Source organism: Cyrtonyx montezumae, unplaced genomic scaffold, assembly GCF_038088225.1.
Source record: "Cyrtonyx montezumae isolate F1298 unplaced genomic scaffold, pur_monq_1.0 scaffold_4, whole genome shotgun sequence".
NCBI classification, from domain to species: domain Eukaryota; kingdom Metazoa; phylum Chordata; class Aves; order Galliformes; family Odontophoridae; genus Cyrtonyx; species Cyrtonyx montezumae.
The window spans coordinates 22,625,816-22,641,620 of NW_027072045.1; the positions used below are offsets into that span (position 1 = coordinate 22,625,816).

The 15,805-nt window shown below is 37.8% G+C and overlaps 1 protein-coding gene across 6 annotated transcripts in view; it reads right to left on the reverse strand.

The window, feature by feature from the left end:
- Window positions 1-15,805, reverse strand: part of LDB3 (LIM domain binding 3) — a 108,146-nt gene that overhangs the window by 68,839 nt on the left and 23,502 nt on the right. For all 6 annotated transcript variants that reach the window (XM_065746788.1, XM_065746790.1, XM_065746792.1 and 3 more), the window contains exon 2: window positions 9,413-9,564. In XM_065746788.1, the coding sequence (XP_065602860.1) occupies window positions 9,413-9,564 (152 nt within the window). The remainder of the gene's footprint in view (window positions 1-9,412; window positions 9,565-15,805) is intronic.

Sequence of the window (15,805 nt, forward strand, 5' to 3'; positions counted from 1 at the left end):
ACAAGCTCATAACACTTTTTTGTATTTTATAACTCTGGCAGTCCATGTCCATCTTTACTTCTTTGGTTCTCAGTACAGCTAAAATCATTCTTACATTAAGCTCTTGCTCTCATTGCATAACACTTTTTTGAGAATCTTAATCAGCATATCTTAATGTCTCATCACTAGAAAAACAGTCCATAGAAAGGTAATAAAAAATCAGAAATATTTAGAAATCATTTTACCCACTTTACATATCTTCTAATTAAATGGAGTAATTATGGAGTGGGTCACAGACCATAGGATAAAGAATATAGCTTACAGAACTGGGCTTCAGAGAAATATTTATTAAATGCAATAATATTAATTTTGGGAAAAAAAAAAAAGGACGTAAAACAGACAGCCAGTGTTCTTCATAATCATTACTTCAACATGTTCATCTTCAGCCAAACACTGAATTAAATATCATGCATAGAAGCTACTTCTTGGTTCTAAGCCTTGCAAGGAAAATGCTGAGTCCTGTAGTACCACAGTTTAATTTCACTAAGTTTTGCCTGGGACATTAGCAAGCAGGCTCAGCAACTTCAATGAGAATCACAAATATAAAACCCACAGTACTTCATAAGTCATTGTGATCACTTTGGGACTAGGATGAAGCCTAGTTTCACCTCATCAGGATCTCATCTGTACCTGCAATGAAATTGATAAGTACTTCCATCAGCAGTTTTGTTCTGTGTCAATAGCAATGCAAATATTAGCATTCGGATGGATGACTGACTTGTTAATTATTTCCCTGCATTGCACTACACTCAGGTGCACTGTGGGACTGGCTGTTTTCAGGCCTATTGTTCTTATCCGTAGCAATATATGATCAGAAATATTAAAAAATGGCACCTATAAATAAAACAGTTATCCAAAAGTCTGTGGAAGAGAATGTTTGCAAGTACGTAGTATCTGTTCCCTTTTGAGGGGATTTGAGCAAGGGGCAGCAGTAAAGATTACAGGACAGAAAAGGAAAGAGCAAAAATCTTGGAGAGTTTATTGTAAGGAAGAAAAGGAAACAGGAGAAAAAGTACTTGTGAGTTTTGAAAATGAATATGTAAAGATATTGAAGTAGCCGTCAAATTCTACTCTCCTGTTTTCTCTTTGACTCACCTTTGTCATACTGGATGGTACCTGTGCATCTTCTCTCTACTGTTCCCCTTTCTCTTGTGAGGCAAAAACTCTACACTTGAATTCTCTCATATTCTGCTCTTGAGCCTGTTCCCTCCTGAAAGGACTGACTGGCTATTAATGCCTTCATTGCCTCCCAGTTGACTTAGTATCAGCTCTGAGATCTGCCCCCTCAGCAGCAACTGGGGGCAGAAATCAGATTGCCCAGCTGTAGGAGAAGAGCATTAGAAAATCAAAAGTGAGAGACTGAAATAGAATTAAAATAATCAAGGAGGGTTAAGAGCTAAATCATATAGAACCTCACTTGAAATCCCCGTCAGTTCAGTAGTTATTTATTATTCATGTTTTCGTGATTGTATTTATTATTTCTAATTACTGCCAGATACTAGAAGGAAATGCAATTAAGGTAAACAAGCAAATAAGAAAATTTGTTAGTGTAAGAAGAGAAGAACAAAATCTGTAGGCTGTGAAGGGAGCTAATATTGAAGAGCAAAGCTGCTGCTGTTACAAGGAGCAGGAAAGTCTTTATTCACTGCTCATATGTGTGCTTTACTTGAACTAGAAATGTCACTCTCATTCATGCCAGTAAAGGAAAGCAGCAAAAATGTTGAGGACATGAAAAGTGTTTACCTACATATTTTTAGCTAAAGAGCATCTAATGTGAAACAGCCATTTCTCCTAGTTAGCTTTCCCCACCCATGTAGTCTGTGCCTGACTCTTAGATCACCTCTGTTTGAGTACCACCAGACTCCTGTGCAGTCCTGCAGCTCTTAGCTTTCCAACAGCTTTGTTAAGGGTGAAAGTCACTCAGCTACAGATTTCAGATCAGCACTGGGGGCTGCTGTAGAGGAGCACACAAAAGAATCAGCAAAAAAAAAAAAATAAAAGGGGAAATACAGCCAAGCCTCAAACATGATGAATCTATCTCCTTTTTTATAAAAAGGAGGGGAAGGAGATTCACAGAAGAATAATACAAAGCTCAACAACTGCCTTCTGTTAAGGGCACTTCTCACGGTAGTTCAAGTGCTGTCCAAATCCAAACATGTTACCAATGTTACAGAGATGAAGTCTGTTTTTCCCTTGTCATTCAACATTTGCTTAAAGCAACAGTCTAACTCTTGCCACTTTGAGCATCCTGACACAAATGACTTGAATTTCCCAAAGCTGTTAACGATGCAAAATTAGTTACCTGTTTTTCCTGTAATTGCTTTAATTTGGAATGTGGATATTACAGCATGCTACATGGTTTTCAGAGCATTTCTAATTGACACATGTGGCAGAAAGAACAATTAGGGATCACGGATAATTAGATCTTAACTGTAGTTCAATTCATGTAGGTACTCACTGTTTCCAAAGCAGAATACATCAATGAGCTTTTCATCAGTGCCTTTTTTTCACTGCTTTTTTCTCACTGTTTAGAGGACATGAACTGCAGTGGTGTACCCAGAGCCAAACGTTCACTGCCATTGTCCCACCACAATAAGCAGTAACTATTGTGTAGGCAAAGCTAAAGTGCCTCTGAAAGATGTGAATATCTTCAGCTATTGCAACAAGCAGCTATCATGTTTGCATGCACTACTTAGAGATTCCCACAGAGGTGTGCATCCTACTTTGCAGTGTGCTGATACTGATATATTTACATCCTCCTTACTAGGCAAAACAGATATTAACAAAGGCTCTACAGAAGCACAAATATCACATACATCTATACACACCACAGTCACTATGTGGTTCATTATGCTCATTTTGTTGCTAGGTACTTATAGTGCCTTCTTCACCAAGGCAACGAATTTACAGTTTCACGCTCATTAATAATTCCATTACTTTTTTCAGTAGCTAACCAGCCAACAATGCTGAAGAAGGATGATTCTGTGACAGGGCCACTACCTTTGGCATTAAAATTCAGTTTTATCTATGTACTACACAGGATGACCTGCAAAAAGTTACTGGACATTTCATTCCACTTCCCCACAGAACGACTGTTTCCCACATGAGTGTAAATACGTGAAAGGCTGTGAGTGATGCTCTGTTGAGACAGCAGTATAATGAACAGATGCTTTCACTAATTATTTTACACTGTCCTGAAATTTTGGGATAAACAGCTTGCTTCCTACAAATACTGTTGGTTAGCTGTAAGAAATCTAAGCAACCATTTTTTTTCTCATCTGATAGATGTTAAATCTGAAGTCTCTCAGATGCAGCTTCTGACAGTTTGAAACTTAATTCTGTATATTAAGACTCCTTAGTTAAGGAAGTTAGCCAGGCCTTGTCAAAAAAATTTACTTCTGAGTTATTCAAGTACTGTTTGAAGTTGTCTTTATGAGGACGCAGAAACCACTTCAGCACCTGCCAGTGCCCTGTACTGTCATGCTGCAGTGAACAACAGAAAGAAATGAAGAGATGGCCAACCTCTGAAGAGCCTGAAAGCCAGGCAAAACACACCTTGGTGCGTCCCTGATCTTAACAGAGACATCAGTTATAAAGATTTGGTGGAAAATAAATAAATAAATGAGACCTGGTAGCTTTTATGGTGGCAGATGGACATGAAGCATCACAAAAAAATATCCAAAAGAAACTAGTTCCCTCACATAAACAAATATTGCATCACAGGATTGACCCAATAGAGGATTAATGTTTTCCCCAATGAAATGACTTCTCAGTTCCACTTCTTTACAAGTAATGTACTAGCTTGAAGCATGTAACTTACATTTTGGCACATCCACACTTAAGCCAATCAACATTAATCAACAAGAAAAGGTCCCAGCCCTAATATGATGCGACTTTCTTGTGAGCTTAACATTTTGGGTAATATATTGACTTCCTGGTTGCAGAATGCAACTGATAACTATTTGTTTGAAAGATTACAGCTGTCATGTGTATTGAGTTGTGTAAGCCCATTATTTGGATGAGATGTGCCAGTGATATCCATCATAACTTTTCCATTCTGAGTGCAACATAGTACATATAAGAATTCACATGGAGATTATCTTTAGCTCATAAATAGAGTTTTTTCTCTTACAAATAAAAGGATGATTTTAACTTCACTTTAAGCTGGTGTTTCAAGGTAGGGAGGAAGTCGTGGCAGTGTGAGAACAGTTCTAACTCCTGAGCAAAATCTTCCAGTAATGAAAGCTTTACTGCCCTTTAAAGCCTTGACTCCACAGTTCCCAGGCTCTTTTCTAAAGCTGACAAGAACACAATGCACTGAGCATAAATAGCAGACCTCTCAACCTGCTCGTGTAGGAAATATATGTATATTTGTTGCAATGACTGACATTTATATTTTATTTTCCATGGAAAAAGCTACTCATCACTTTCTAAAGCATTAAATGTTAACTACTCAAAAATGGTAACTCAGTCTTGTCCAGACACCAGTCTAACATTCAGTAACAAATCCTATCACCCTCTCATGCCTATGCACAGAGACAACTGGATATACAACGAGATTCACCTATTCCTCAGAGCTTGTAGTAATAAATGGTAACTTTCTTTTCTTTAATACACTAAATACATGGCCTTATCAGAAAAATGGGGAAGAAACTTTGGATAATGAGGATAAACGGCTCTAAGAAGTTCTAGAGTCAAATTTCTAAGCAAAATAATTAATTAGTGTCACATCATATTCACCATTATTGTTACATTCCTTTTTTCTATTAATGCAATTAGAGTTTTGAATTTATACATACTGAGATTAAGGCATGTAAACATCTGACTACTCCACTACTTTTATCTTGCCAAAATTAGAATTTATAATACTTTTTCTGAACATTGATACACACAATTACCAACTGACTGAATAGAGGAACCATCCTTTGAGGAGAGGCTGAGGACACCTGGATTGTCTCTCAGCCTCTTCATCTCCTGAGTAGACAACTTCATTGCCCTCAGCAGCTCCCTGAGGAAGGTGCCAGTCCCTTTTTCCCATTAACCAATGACAGACACACCAAAACAGTGCTCCCCTAAGTCAGTGGAATCAGACTGGACATACAAATGTATTCACTGTGAGGGTGGTCAGACACTGGAGAAGGTTTCCTAGTGAGGTAGTCGATTCCCTTTGCCTGTAGGCCATTTGGATAATGTCCTTAATTAACATGCTTAAATTCTGGTTAGCCCTGAACTGCTCAGGCATCTAGACTCTATTCTAGCCTATTTTAACTTGAAGTCTCCAAAATGCACTGTCCACATGATCTAAGATCTGAGACCTTGGCCTAATCTAGACCAGAATTACTCCAGTGAATATGACACTGAATATCCAACATTGCATCAGCCTTGTATTTATTTTTTTTCTGATATGAAATTAAGAAAGTACTGGCTAAATATGTAAAATCCTGCTGAGAATCATATTAGCTTATTTAAACGATTTCTAAAAAACTCAAGAAAGGAGCAGGCCAAAGGACAACTTTTCTTTTAAAAAAAGTGTTTCTTACTTTTGTACTCTGATATTCTTCTTTCTTGTCATGCAATTTCAGGCCATATTTCTAAGGCAACTTGAGCATATTTATACTTGAAAATATGCTAAGAGCCTAACACTTGTGAAATTTTATCAAATGCAAATTACACACCTTCTTGAACTCTTAAGGCTGGATTGTTGAATACTGTGGATAGGAGGCAGGCATTCATATCCTTATAGACTGACACAGTAGCAGTGGAATTTCTTCTGCATGCAGCAATTAAGAAGTCTTACTGGAGTCTTGATTGGGCTTTTGTTCCTCAAACTTTTAAGTGCTGCTATCCTATCTATTGAGTCCCCAAGCAGTACTCCTGAGTTGTGGAAGTGTTGCTGCAGGCTCATCCAAGGAGCAGTTATTTTGCACCAAGAATTCAGCTTCCATAGACTGCAGTAGCAAGGCAGTAATGACCAGGAAATATTTATTGACCCTAAGAATGGATTTCAGGAGATGCATACACAAAGCAGAACACAAGCACTAGCAAACTATCACTAGCATTAGTATTCCTTTCAAAAAAGGGAACAGGTATCTCTCTCTGTACGTAAGCAAGTCCCTGAATGAAAGTATTATTAGTCTACTAAATGTAATAAGGTCATCCAAAAAAAAAAAAAAAAAAAAAAAGAAGATCCCAAACCATACTTTCATTTTCTATCTGCTTTTACTAATCATTCCCTACAGTGCTCTTTGGCAGTGTTTCCATAGAATAGTTGGAGCATCACTATTTTAATCTGTGCTTTTGGGAAGTTTGCCTACAGGAAATTTACTCAAAATGAAATATTTACCTTCTTCTAATTCTTGTTCAAGCATAAACTCAGCCTAACTCTAGTTCTGATTTAAAGATATGCCCATCAGCAGACCTAAAACATGCACAGGATTGTTTACTATTCACAGCTTCAGACAAAAGAAAGTAGTTTATAATAACCTTTGAATTTCCTTTGCTTGCAGTTTGCTGTCACCTCATATTTTATTTATGGTAGACCTGAAATAAATACTGCAGGATCAGCCATCTTTTGGTGCTGCACAAGAAAAGGAAAGCAATTAAATATTTACCATAAATCTCTAAAAGCTTTGTATCTGATGCTTTCCTTTTCACTACTAGAAAGTATTATTTAGCTCTTGATTCGCCAGCAAAAGGTAGTCAATTGTAACTGTCTGAATGTAAATTGTGTTCCAACACCAGCTTGTCCTGGAGGGGGGGAATGCTGTATCAGTGCACACCAGGCAGAGAAGGCCTGCACCTTCCCCTTTCCTCTGCAGCAACTCGTGGTGACACCAAAGCAGGCATCTTAGAGTGTCACAGGAATGCCTGTGCCAGCAGAATGAAGCATGCTCATGTTACAGCATTTTCCAAAACTAAGTCAGTACATTTGGTGAATCCTTTCCAAGGAGGCTGATCAGATTCCTTGAGTTAAGATCAAATGAATGCTGTGGATGCTCCAGTGAAATGTGTTGACAAATAACACCGTACTCCTGCATTGTATTTTATGTGAATTTTAAAAAGAAACCCATTTGTATCAATTAAAAATAGATTTTGCATGCATTTCATTTTTCACCTGTGGACTGAATGCAGCAGGACAATAAGCAGATCTCCCAGTTTCTGTGGCACAGCCAACCAGTTGAGGATGAACTTAGACTGGCTTGGGACTCAAATGCCTGAGGGCAGCTGTGTAGCTCAAGTGACCGATTAGAAACAGATACGGTAAAATGGCTGAGAGCTAAACTCCACTTAGGCACAAGATTAGAAGCAGTTTCTTTTTCCATGACAGTTCGTTGCGGAGTATGATCACAGCCTTCCACAGTATTGTCTAGCAGCACACGGAAGTACTCTGCAGGTAATGGAGAGCTAAGCAGACAGAAATTGAAAATGAGCATTTGGAAAATGCAGCATTTCATTGGAAGGCTGAATTCTGACTGCCTGATCAAACCTGTGGCACAACTGTCAAGATATCTACCCAAGGTATTCCATGACATTGAAAAAGTTTTAAGAAGGTTCAGTGAAATCATAGCCTACATAAGAGGCAAATTTAACAGCAAGATTAGGGAAGGAAGTGGTCAGAAAACACTTGACATCTACAGCTTCCTGAACCCAGAGATATCTGCATGACAAACGCAGAGAATTCAGCTCAGGCTGACACTCCACACAAAACAGTCACTGAAGAGATACATTAGTACACATAGAACAGTTCAGACTGGTGGTACTTCAAGAAAATAAGTTCATATAGCCAGAAAAGTGTAGACTCTTTGTTTAGAGTAGGACAGTAGGAATGAGCATTCTTAATGCTTCTTCTGCTACATTTGATGTCTTGCAATTTGATACCCTGCTCAAGTGCTGACACTATGTGCATTTTTCTTGATAACCAAATAAAAAATAACCAGTTCCTCACCCTGAAAAAGAAACTCCAAGGGGAATTTAAGTGTGATAATAAAAGTGAGTAGCAGCAAATGCTATCTGAACTGTCAGGTTATAAACAACACTCATGAAACCTTCACGGTCAGGATCAATGAAAGGAAAGGCCATTGCTCTTGAGACCCAATAGCCATTAGAAAAATAAAAAGCTTTTGGTCTCAGAGTGCTTATGTCTAGATTTCATGTTCCATTGCTTTTGCCTTGGCATTATAGACTAAGCAAGCAAGTTCACTTCGATTCCACAGCTACAATAGCAAAATCCAGCCACAGGTCTTCCAGTAAGGAATTTCATGATCTTGAAAAATGTTTTGTAGAGCCACATGACTTCTAGACATTAACATCCAAGATCACTGAAATTTACGGCTCCCGTTTCCCTTCCATTTCTAATGCACATGGCTATTTGAAAGAATTTCATGTTTCCAGTCTTTAATGCATATTAGATAATTGAGTGTCCACATCTCAACAATCTGACCAGAAATTTTTTGTCCACTCCATCCATCACTAGTGACTGACCCAACATTTTGTGTGTTAACTAATCTCTCACGAATGCATTTTTTTTAATTGTATTTGTTGAGGGATCTTATCTAAATAGGAAACAAGAATCCAATAGAAAAGCAAACAGAAGATCTACAATAAATTATCAGAAAGGATTTTTTTAACTTGTAAGTAAATAAAACCAATTAAGATTATGTCTTACATATCTCCTTATCACTACTACTCATTAAATTAGAGCAAAAATGCAGAAGTGTGTCATAGAATGAGGATTCAACTACAAGCATCCAGGATTATGCTCTATCTTTTTAAATTACTGCTAGGCCTCAATAACTTTGAAAGACCATTTTTAACTGTCTTCTATCACATTTCTGTGAAGAAGTTTCCCCTTTTCATGTTCTAATGTTTTCCTTTTCTGCACTGAAACTACACCTTTCTTATCCTATCAAGTGCAGAGGGGTCACTTTCACGCTCACAGATGCCAAACCATTAATAAAAATTCTCACTCAGGGGATGACATTCATCCCACAGGATCAGAACACTTACAATAACTGTTTCTAGAACAGACATTCATATACTAACCAAAAATGTGTGTGTTCACATGGGAATTAAGTAAAAGAAACATCACTGTTGGACTTTTATCAGGAGCCTGAATGAATAAGGAATTACACCTGTATTCAATGGGCTAAATTCAACACAGATACATTCATATAACATATAAGCTGTATTGATATCTATAAAAAACCATGCTACTTCCTACTATAATCACAGCAGATTTTAGCTGCCCACTTCACATCTATGCATGGGACACTTCAAATAAATCTAACAGGCAAAGACGAAAGACATAGCCCTTAGTCATGGGTTTCATACGATGCCCTTGGAAACACAAAGAGTTCAACTTATATCAACATACTTTTGAAGAGTGAGGCTCAGGTTGTAACTGGCTGACTTGATCTTGTTTTGAGCCTCTAAGTGAGTCATGCTGTCAGTACTGACTCCATCAATGGCTACCACAAGGTCCCCTTGATTCATCTGTGACTGTGCTGCCTTGCTGCCAGGGGTGATCTGTATGGAAGAAGAGAGGGAAAAAAAAAGTCTTAAATCATTCTGTGTACAGATTACTTCTACAGAACCTCTCCGGAATCCTAACACAAAATTTTCCTCTACTATTTCTATGTTTGTTAGTGTACAGGTAGAACAAAAAAATTTACTGAAATTAAACAAATGCACTTAACTCACTGTCTGCAAGCATCCAGGATGCTGTCTACTTGTCATTATTTCTATTTTAAGGGGATAATTATCATAATACATTGTGGAGTGGTATATAGAGACATTTCTCAGAACTGGAAAACTAAGAAGCTACTATCTGTTGCATGACTATTGTATTTCTCCTACTAAAAGTCATTCTTCCCAAACTAAGTCACTACACTGATCTGACAGAAAATGTGTGAGGGACCTTGGAAATGCTTTATTTCTTTATAGTGAGCTTCATAGGATATTCTGCTTAACTTTAACCCACATAAAACTACAGTCCCATTACCAAGATACCAATATGTATCAAAGATAACCTCCATCAGCTGTTGTACCTGACAGTCCAAATATAACTATAAATAGCAGGGAAGCACTTTTAGAAATAATAAGCTAGAATATTCCAAATACAAAATCAACAAGTGCAACAACAGCTCAGAAATACTGAGCTTGTATTTTTAAGGTACCCACTTTCTTAATTTCTTCACTTAAGAAAAAAAAAAGCACCCTCCCCAAGGATAATCTAAAATACAACAACAAACTGCAATTGACAACTTTTGTTCGTTCAGTATATTAAGCATAAACAATGTCTGACTAAGCTGAAATTCCTATGTGCAACAACCCCATGTCCCTAGTCCAGGGTGAAACACATCAACTTCTCTCAGTTTCTCTGATTCCTGCTTCTTCCAGTTCAAAATGTAGATCGTATAAAATGAAAAATAAACATACAGTACATAAATACAACTGAAATTTAGAGGGAAGAGAGAATCATATTGATTTCACTTACTCTACTGGGATATTTTTTGCCCCTAGCATCTTTTAAGAAAACACCACCATAATGATAGATGTGTTGGTCAGAAAAGCCTATAAAACAAAAAATCCTGGGCACACTTTAATATTTAGCTACAGCCTTTGTATCAGCCAACCAGAGGCTCAGAGCTACGGAATACTTACAGGAATAACGTGATGAACATCACAACCATGGATTATAAACCAGGATTCCTTTATTTTAAAGTGAAAGGAAGGGAATTGATAGCTACATCTTCATTTAAGTATAACAACACTAACATAATCTGTGCTGGATTCATTTGTACAGCTCTGCTGTTCTAGTTCCCATTTCAGAAGCCAGCACAGCATTGATGCCACTTATTCTCTAAAAATACAGATTGTTCAATTTTCATAGACAGATGTGAGAATCTGTGCAAGACTAGCAAGTATAGTTCTGGTTTTATTGTATCATTCAGAATCATATCAGGAGAGAATTACTACTTCTTCCATTCTTCCTGCTGACTAAGAAAAATGCTATATAGATTACTTGTTTTCCAGTAGCCATACATAGGAGGCACTGTAAAACTCTAAAGTCTAATGTGTGTGAAATATCCATATTGAAATACAGAATTATATCCATTTGAGATAGAAGTTAACTAACAGGCTACTCTGGGAAACTTTCAAGTGAACTCAGAGTGTGCAGTTACAGAGGACATTGAGAACCTTCAGGAATTGCTGGGGAAAAAATACCAGCATGCATATGGAGATACAGGAGAGCCAGATCTGAAGTGGTAAGGCACTTTCAAGACTATCTTGTTCCCATTTTTAAAGATCCAGCAGAAAGGAATGGAATGCAACGTGTTTATCTGTTGGCATGCTTCTTACTTGGAAAATCCAGCTCTGATCAACTCTTCATTTATTAAGTGGTTGCAGACAGGTCTGTGTTTTTGTGAAGCCTTCCGGAGTTATTTTCTATTTAAAATGTTTTAAAATTATTTTTAAAATGAAGCATTAATGTTAATTAAACCTCAGAATTAGAGCAAAAATTCTCATTTTTCTAGACTGTAAAATCTAGTTTACTCTCATCCTAGCTTTTCCTCTAGTAGAACATTACAAAAGTAATACTCAGTATGTAAACATAATACTGTCTAGTTAAAATGTAGTTTTCATTTTGTCCACTAATGCTTTGGTCTTAAAACATAAGTAGGTAAAACCTAGACAGCTATTTCAGAAAACTTTTGTAATGGCCTTAATTCACTTGCTCTAGATTACAGCACAGCTTTCAGCTGCCAGGTGTTGCAGGGGTCACGGTAAGATGCTTGCCCAAGATTCAAGTTATAACTATAATATCTCACAATTGATTAGCACAAAGTAAAACAGCAATTAAAAAAAAACCAACAAAAAACAGCAAATCAAACCAGGATACCACTGACAGGAAGATCTGATTTTAATTGCATTTCTTTAGCACCCAAAGCTCAAGCACAGACTTCATATGTTGAAAAGTTTATTTATCATCTCTCAGAGAAGCACAGAAACACTTGCTCAATCCCTCAGAAGTTCCCAACAAGATAGACATCTGACTTCCAGCACCCCGAGCTTAAAACCCGTGGCCAGGCAGGTAGTATCACATGCTGCTTTGTATGCACTACAGAGAATCCTTACTACACTCTGTTGTGAGGAAATATGTATACTGGGTAAATACAGAGCAAACACTAACAGCTGTGCTCAAAAAAAAGTAAGTGCGCACTGGCTTCAGAGTATGAACCACTTAGCAGGAGCTCTGGGAGGCAGCATACAAAGTGCAGCTGCTGCATCACCTTGAGAACAAGATGCATTTCCTTGCAAGGCTCCTCAACTCCACTCCAAAGGGGGAGAGACAAGATCAGGAAGCATTTTAGTGACTGAGTGTTAAAATAATATCAAGTATGCTTGTATAAACAGATAGCTGGACATAGCCTCCCTGCTGCAAGAAATTCCTAATTTACAGACAGGCAAAAATACATAGAGGCCTACACAAGTGAGAAGGTGCTAATACAACAGCTTGCAGCACTAGTCAGGGCCTCTTATCCTAGGACTTCAGCTATGCCTGTCCTCTTCCTGAACCCAGTCCTCAATTCAACACATTGCTCTTTCCACTTCTTATTTAAGAAAAATGTCTCACTATCACTAGAAATATATTAAAGCACTGAAAATTAACACCCTGATCTCCTCTGGATATCTACAAAAGAAAATATATGAGGAAACAATTCCACAGTTCAGCTGAAATTCAGAGACAGGACATGAGCTATCAGTTACGGTAACTGTAGTACGTATTTCTACAAGAAAAGGAACGGATAGACACTAAGGATCACTAGAAAATAAAGTTTGAAGAAAGCAGCATTGATGTCTTCCTCTTAATTTTTTGCCACTGTTTTATATAGATGTTTCCAATAAATCTTCACCGGCTTTTTAAGCGCTGAAGCTCAGTGCCTGAGAGTGGCAGGAAAACCACCTCATTCTACATACAAGAGAATGATCCACTGAAATCCCACTACAGAGCAGTTAACAGTAAAATAATGAACACCCATATGAATCCAATTAGTTATCTCTAGAATGGAGACATCAGTTCCTCTCTCATCGATGCTGTGAATAAGTTAATTGAGGAATTTTATGTTTTCTTTCTTAAGTGAGTAATTTATCATCCTTATCCCCATCCCCAATATAGATATGTAACAACTCCTAAAGGAAAAAATCAATGGCTTTCTTACAAAACAGAAGACAACTCTGGACAAGAAATGACACAGCTGGCTCATGTTCAGTCAAGCATCAACCAATACCCCCAGGTCTGTTTCCTCTACACAGTCTTCTAGCTACAAAGTACAGGGCTCAGCACTCACTCTTGCTGAACATCAGCCCAGCTATCCAGATCTCTCTGTACAACCTTCCTACCCCAGTCAGCTTGGTGTTTCCAGCCAACTTGGTGTCATCTGCAAACTTACTGAGGACACACTCAATGCCCCCATCCAGGTTGTCAGTAAAGACACTGAACAGGACAGGCCCCAGTACCAACTCCTGGGGAATACCACTCGTGACTGGTTGCCAGTTGGCTTAACCCCATTCACTACTACTCTCTTGGCCCACCTATTCAGCCAGTTCTTCACCCAGCAAAGAGCATAGCTGTACAAGCCATGGGCTTATTCCAGGAGAATAGTATGGGAGACAGTGTCAGAAGTGTTGCTGAAGTCTGGATGATTATTAAAGGTCCCTTTCAACTCTAAGAATTCTATGATATCAATAACCAAGCCTAGAGAAAATTCTCTTTTTGCAGCTACCATCCTCCCAAATAAAATGTCAATATTCCAATATAATATGAGGGTTTTTAATAAGAATAGTTGTTTTTTGTTTTTTTTTTTTAATTGGACAACAAAACTCACCTTAAATGAACACATAGAGGATCTGCAAAATATGCTATTGACATCTTGAAGAGTTTCTATTTATACTAGCAGAGCTGAGCTAGCTGGCACACTGCAGAGGCACACTGAAGTGGCCTCTCAAGCTGTTTCATCTCTAGTTAGGAGGGAAGGTTACAATACATGCGAGAACACCCAAAATAGCTTTAATCTACCTCTCTCACATGTCAAGAGACACAGTGTCAGATTTGGTGGGACACCCAGTCAAACAGAGTTCAGAACACTGGTCAAATCTGTACTGCATCAGCAGAACTGCTATTAGCACTAGAGCCATCCAGTTTACCTCAGCCTTGGGGATACCACAGCATAGTGGAATGACACCTCCATAAACAACACTATTTTCTTCCTGCTTAATAGTGCCACAGGGCTACTGTTCATCTAGAATACACAAGCTCCTCAAAGACTGAGGAAATACCCTTCTTGTCAAGATAAATAGACCCAGGTGATAAAATAAAACAAATGTAAAAGCTTTTCATCCAGGAAGCAAAAGGAAGGACATAGGCATTGTTTATGGGAAGAAAGCTTTAGGAGATATTTTGAGAGTAAATCATTCTGTCTGTGGTTAGAAGGAACTCCAACTGTTCTCTCCTCTGTCTCATAATCAAATGCTCCTCTGATAATCAAATGTGGATGAAGCTTTGTAAAGGATGTGTTGGAATAGCCATAAGACTATGCAGCTCTCTAAATCTTGTATGGTATTGCGATTAGTAATCCCTATTCTCCCACACTTCATCAAAAAGCAGCTGTTGCACCTACTCAGTCTACTTTTGTCATCATATATTGTGCCGTGATAATGTGTTAAGTTCTTTGATACCAGAGTTTAATATCCTTAATGCAAATTACATTCAAAAATATAGCTAAGGTACTGATGCTTCACCTTCTGAAGATTTCCACAGAACAACTCCCAGCAGCCAAGTTACACTAAGCTTGTAAGCTCTTGCAGGATCACAAATGCCAATTTTTTTTTTTGTTTTCCCCAAACACTTCCTTCTCCCTACCTCTCTTTTTTCAGTTTAAACTCATTTTAGGACAATTTTATAGGGTAAACTTTTAAAAGGACAGATCTTATTTATCAATATACCCTTTAGATTTTCACAGCTTTCAGCTTCTTTTAGTCTACCTTCTGTATTTTGATCTCCTGGTAGAGACAATTTTTCTCACCTACCCCTGCAGGCTTTAGTAAGAAACTGAAGATTACATGCCTTTTCCTACTGTCCACTATGGTAAGATTTTCTCTTTAAGTTCATTCTACTTAAGGTCTTTCAATATATATAACCAAGACCACAATGCTTTACAATTTTGAAGGGGTTTTGATCTGCTTGGTAACAATAAGACCTCACTGAAATGGCATCTGAGACAAAACTATGTGTTTTCAATTGACATCTAGTGGCCTGCAGCCACTTCTGATATTAAACAGTTCAAAATAAAATAGCTTTTACTTTGAGCACATCCTGAGGCTGAAACAGAGGTTTTTTCCATCTATAAAGCAACTCTGTTCCTGTGTTTATAACTCAGGGTGCTTTGATCCATGTTCACAGTTAATTATTCTTTCTAAGCTCATATTTTTGAGTTCCTTTTGTTCCTGTCTGACAGAAGAATAATTCCTCCACTGATCAACAAAGTACTAGAAGCCAATTTGACACAGCAAATAGCAGTCCTGTCCCTAAATGAAAAGTATGTAGTGTTCAACTACATGCTTTGTCTGCAGATGCTATAGGAGTAAAGAAAGGCACAAGTGAAATGTAGCTCACGTTCAGTGACAAAGACATTAAATCAGAACTAAATTTGCATGAACTACATTTTGTCTTGAAGGTTTTAAGAGGCTGTTCAATGTCAATCTT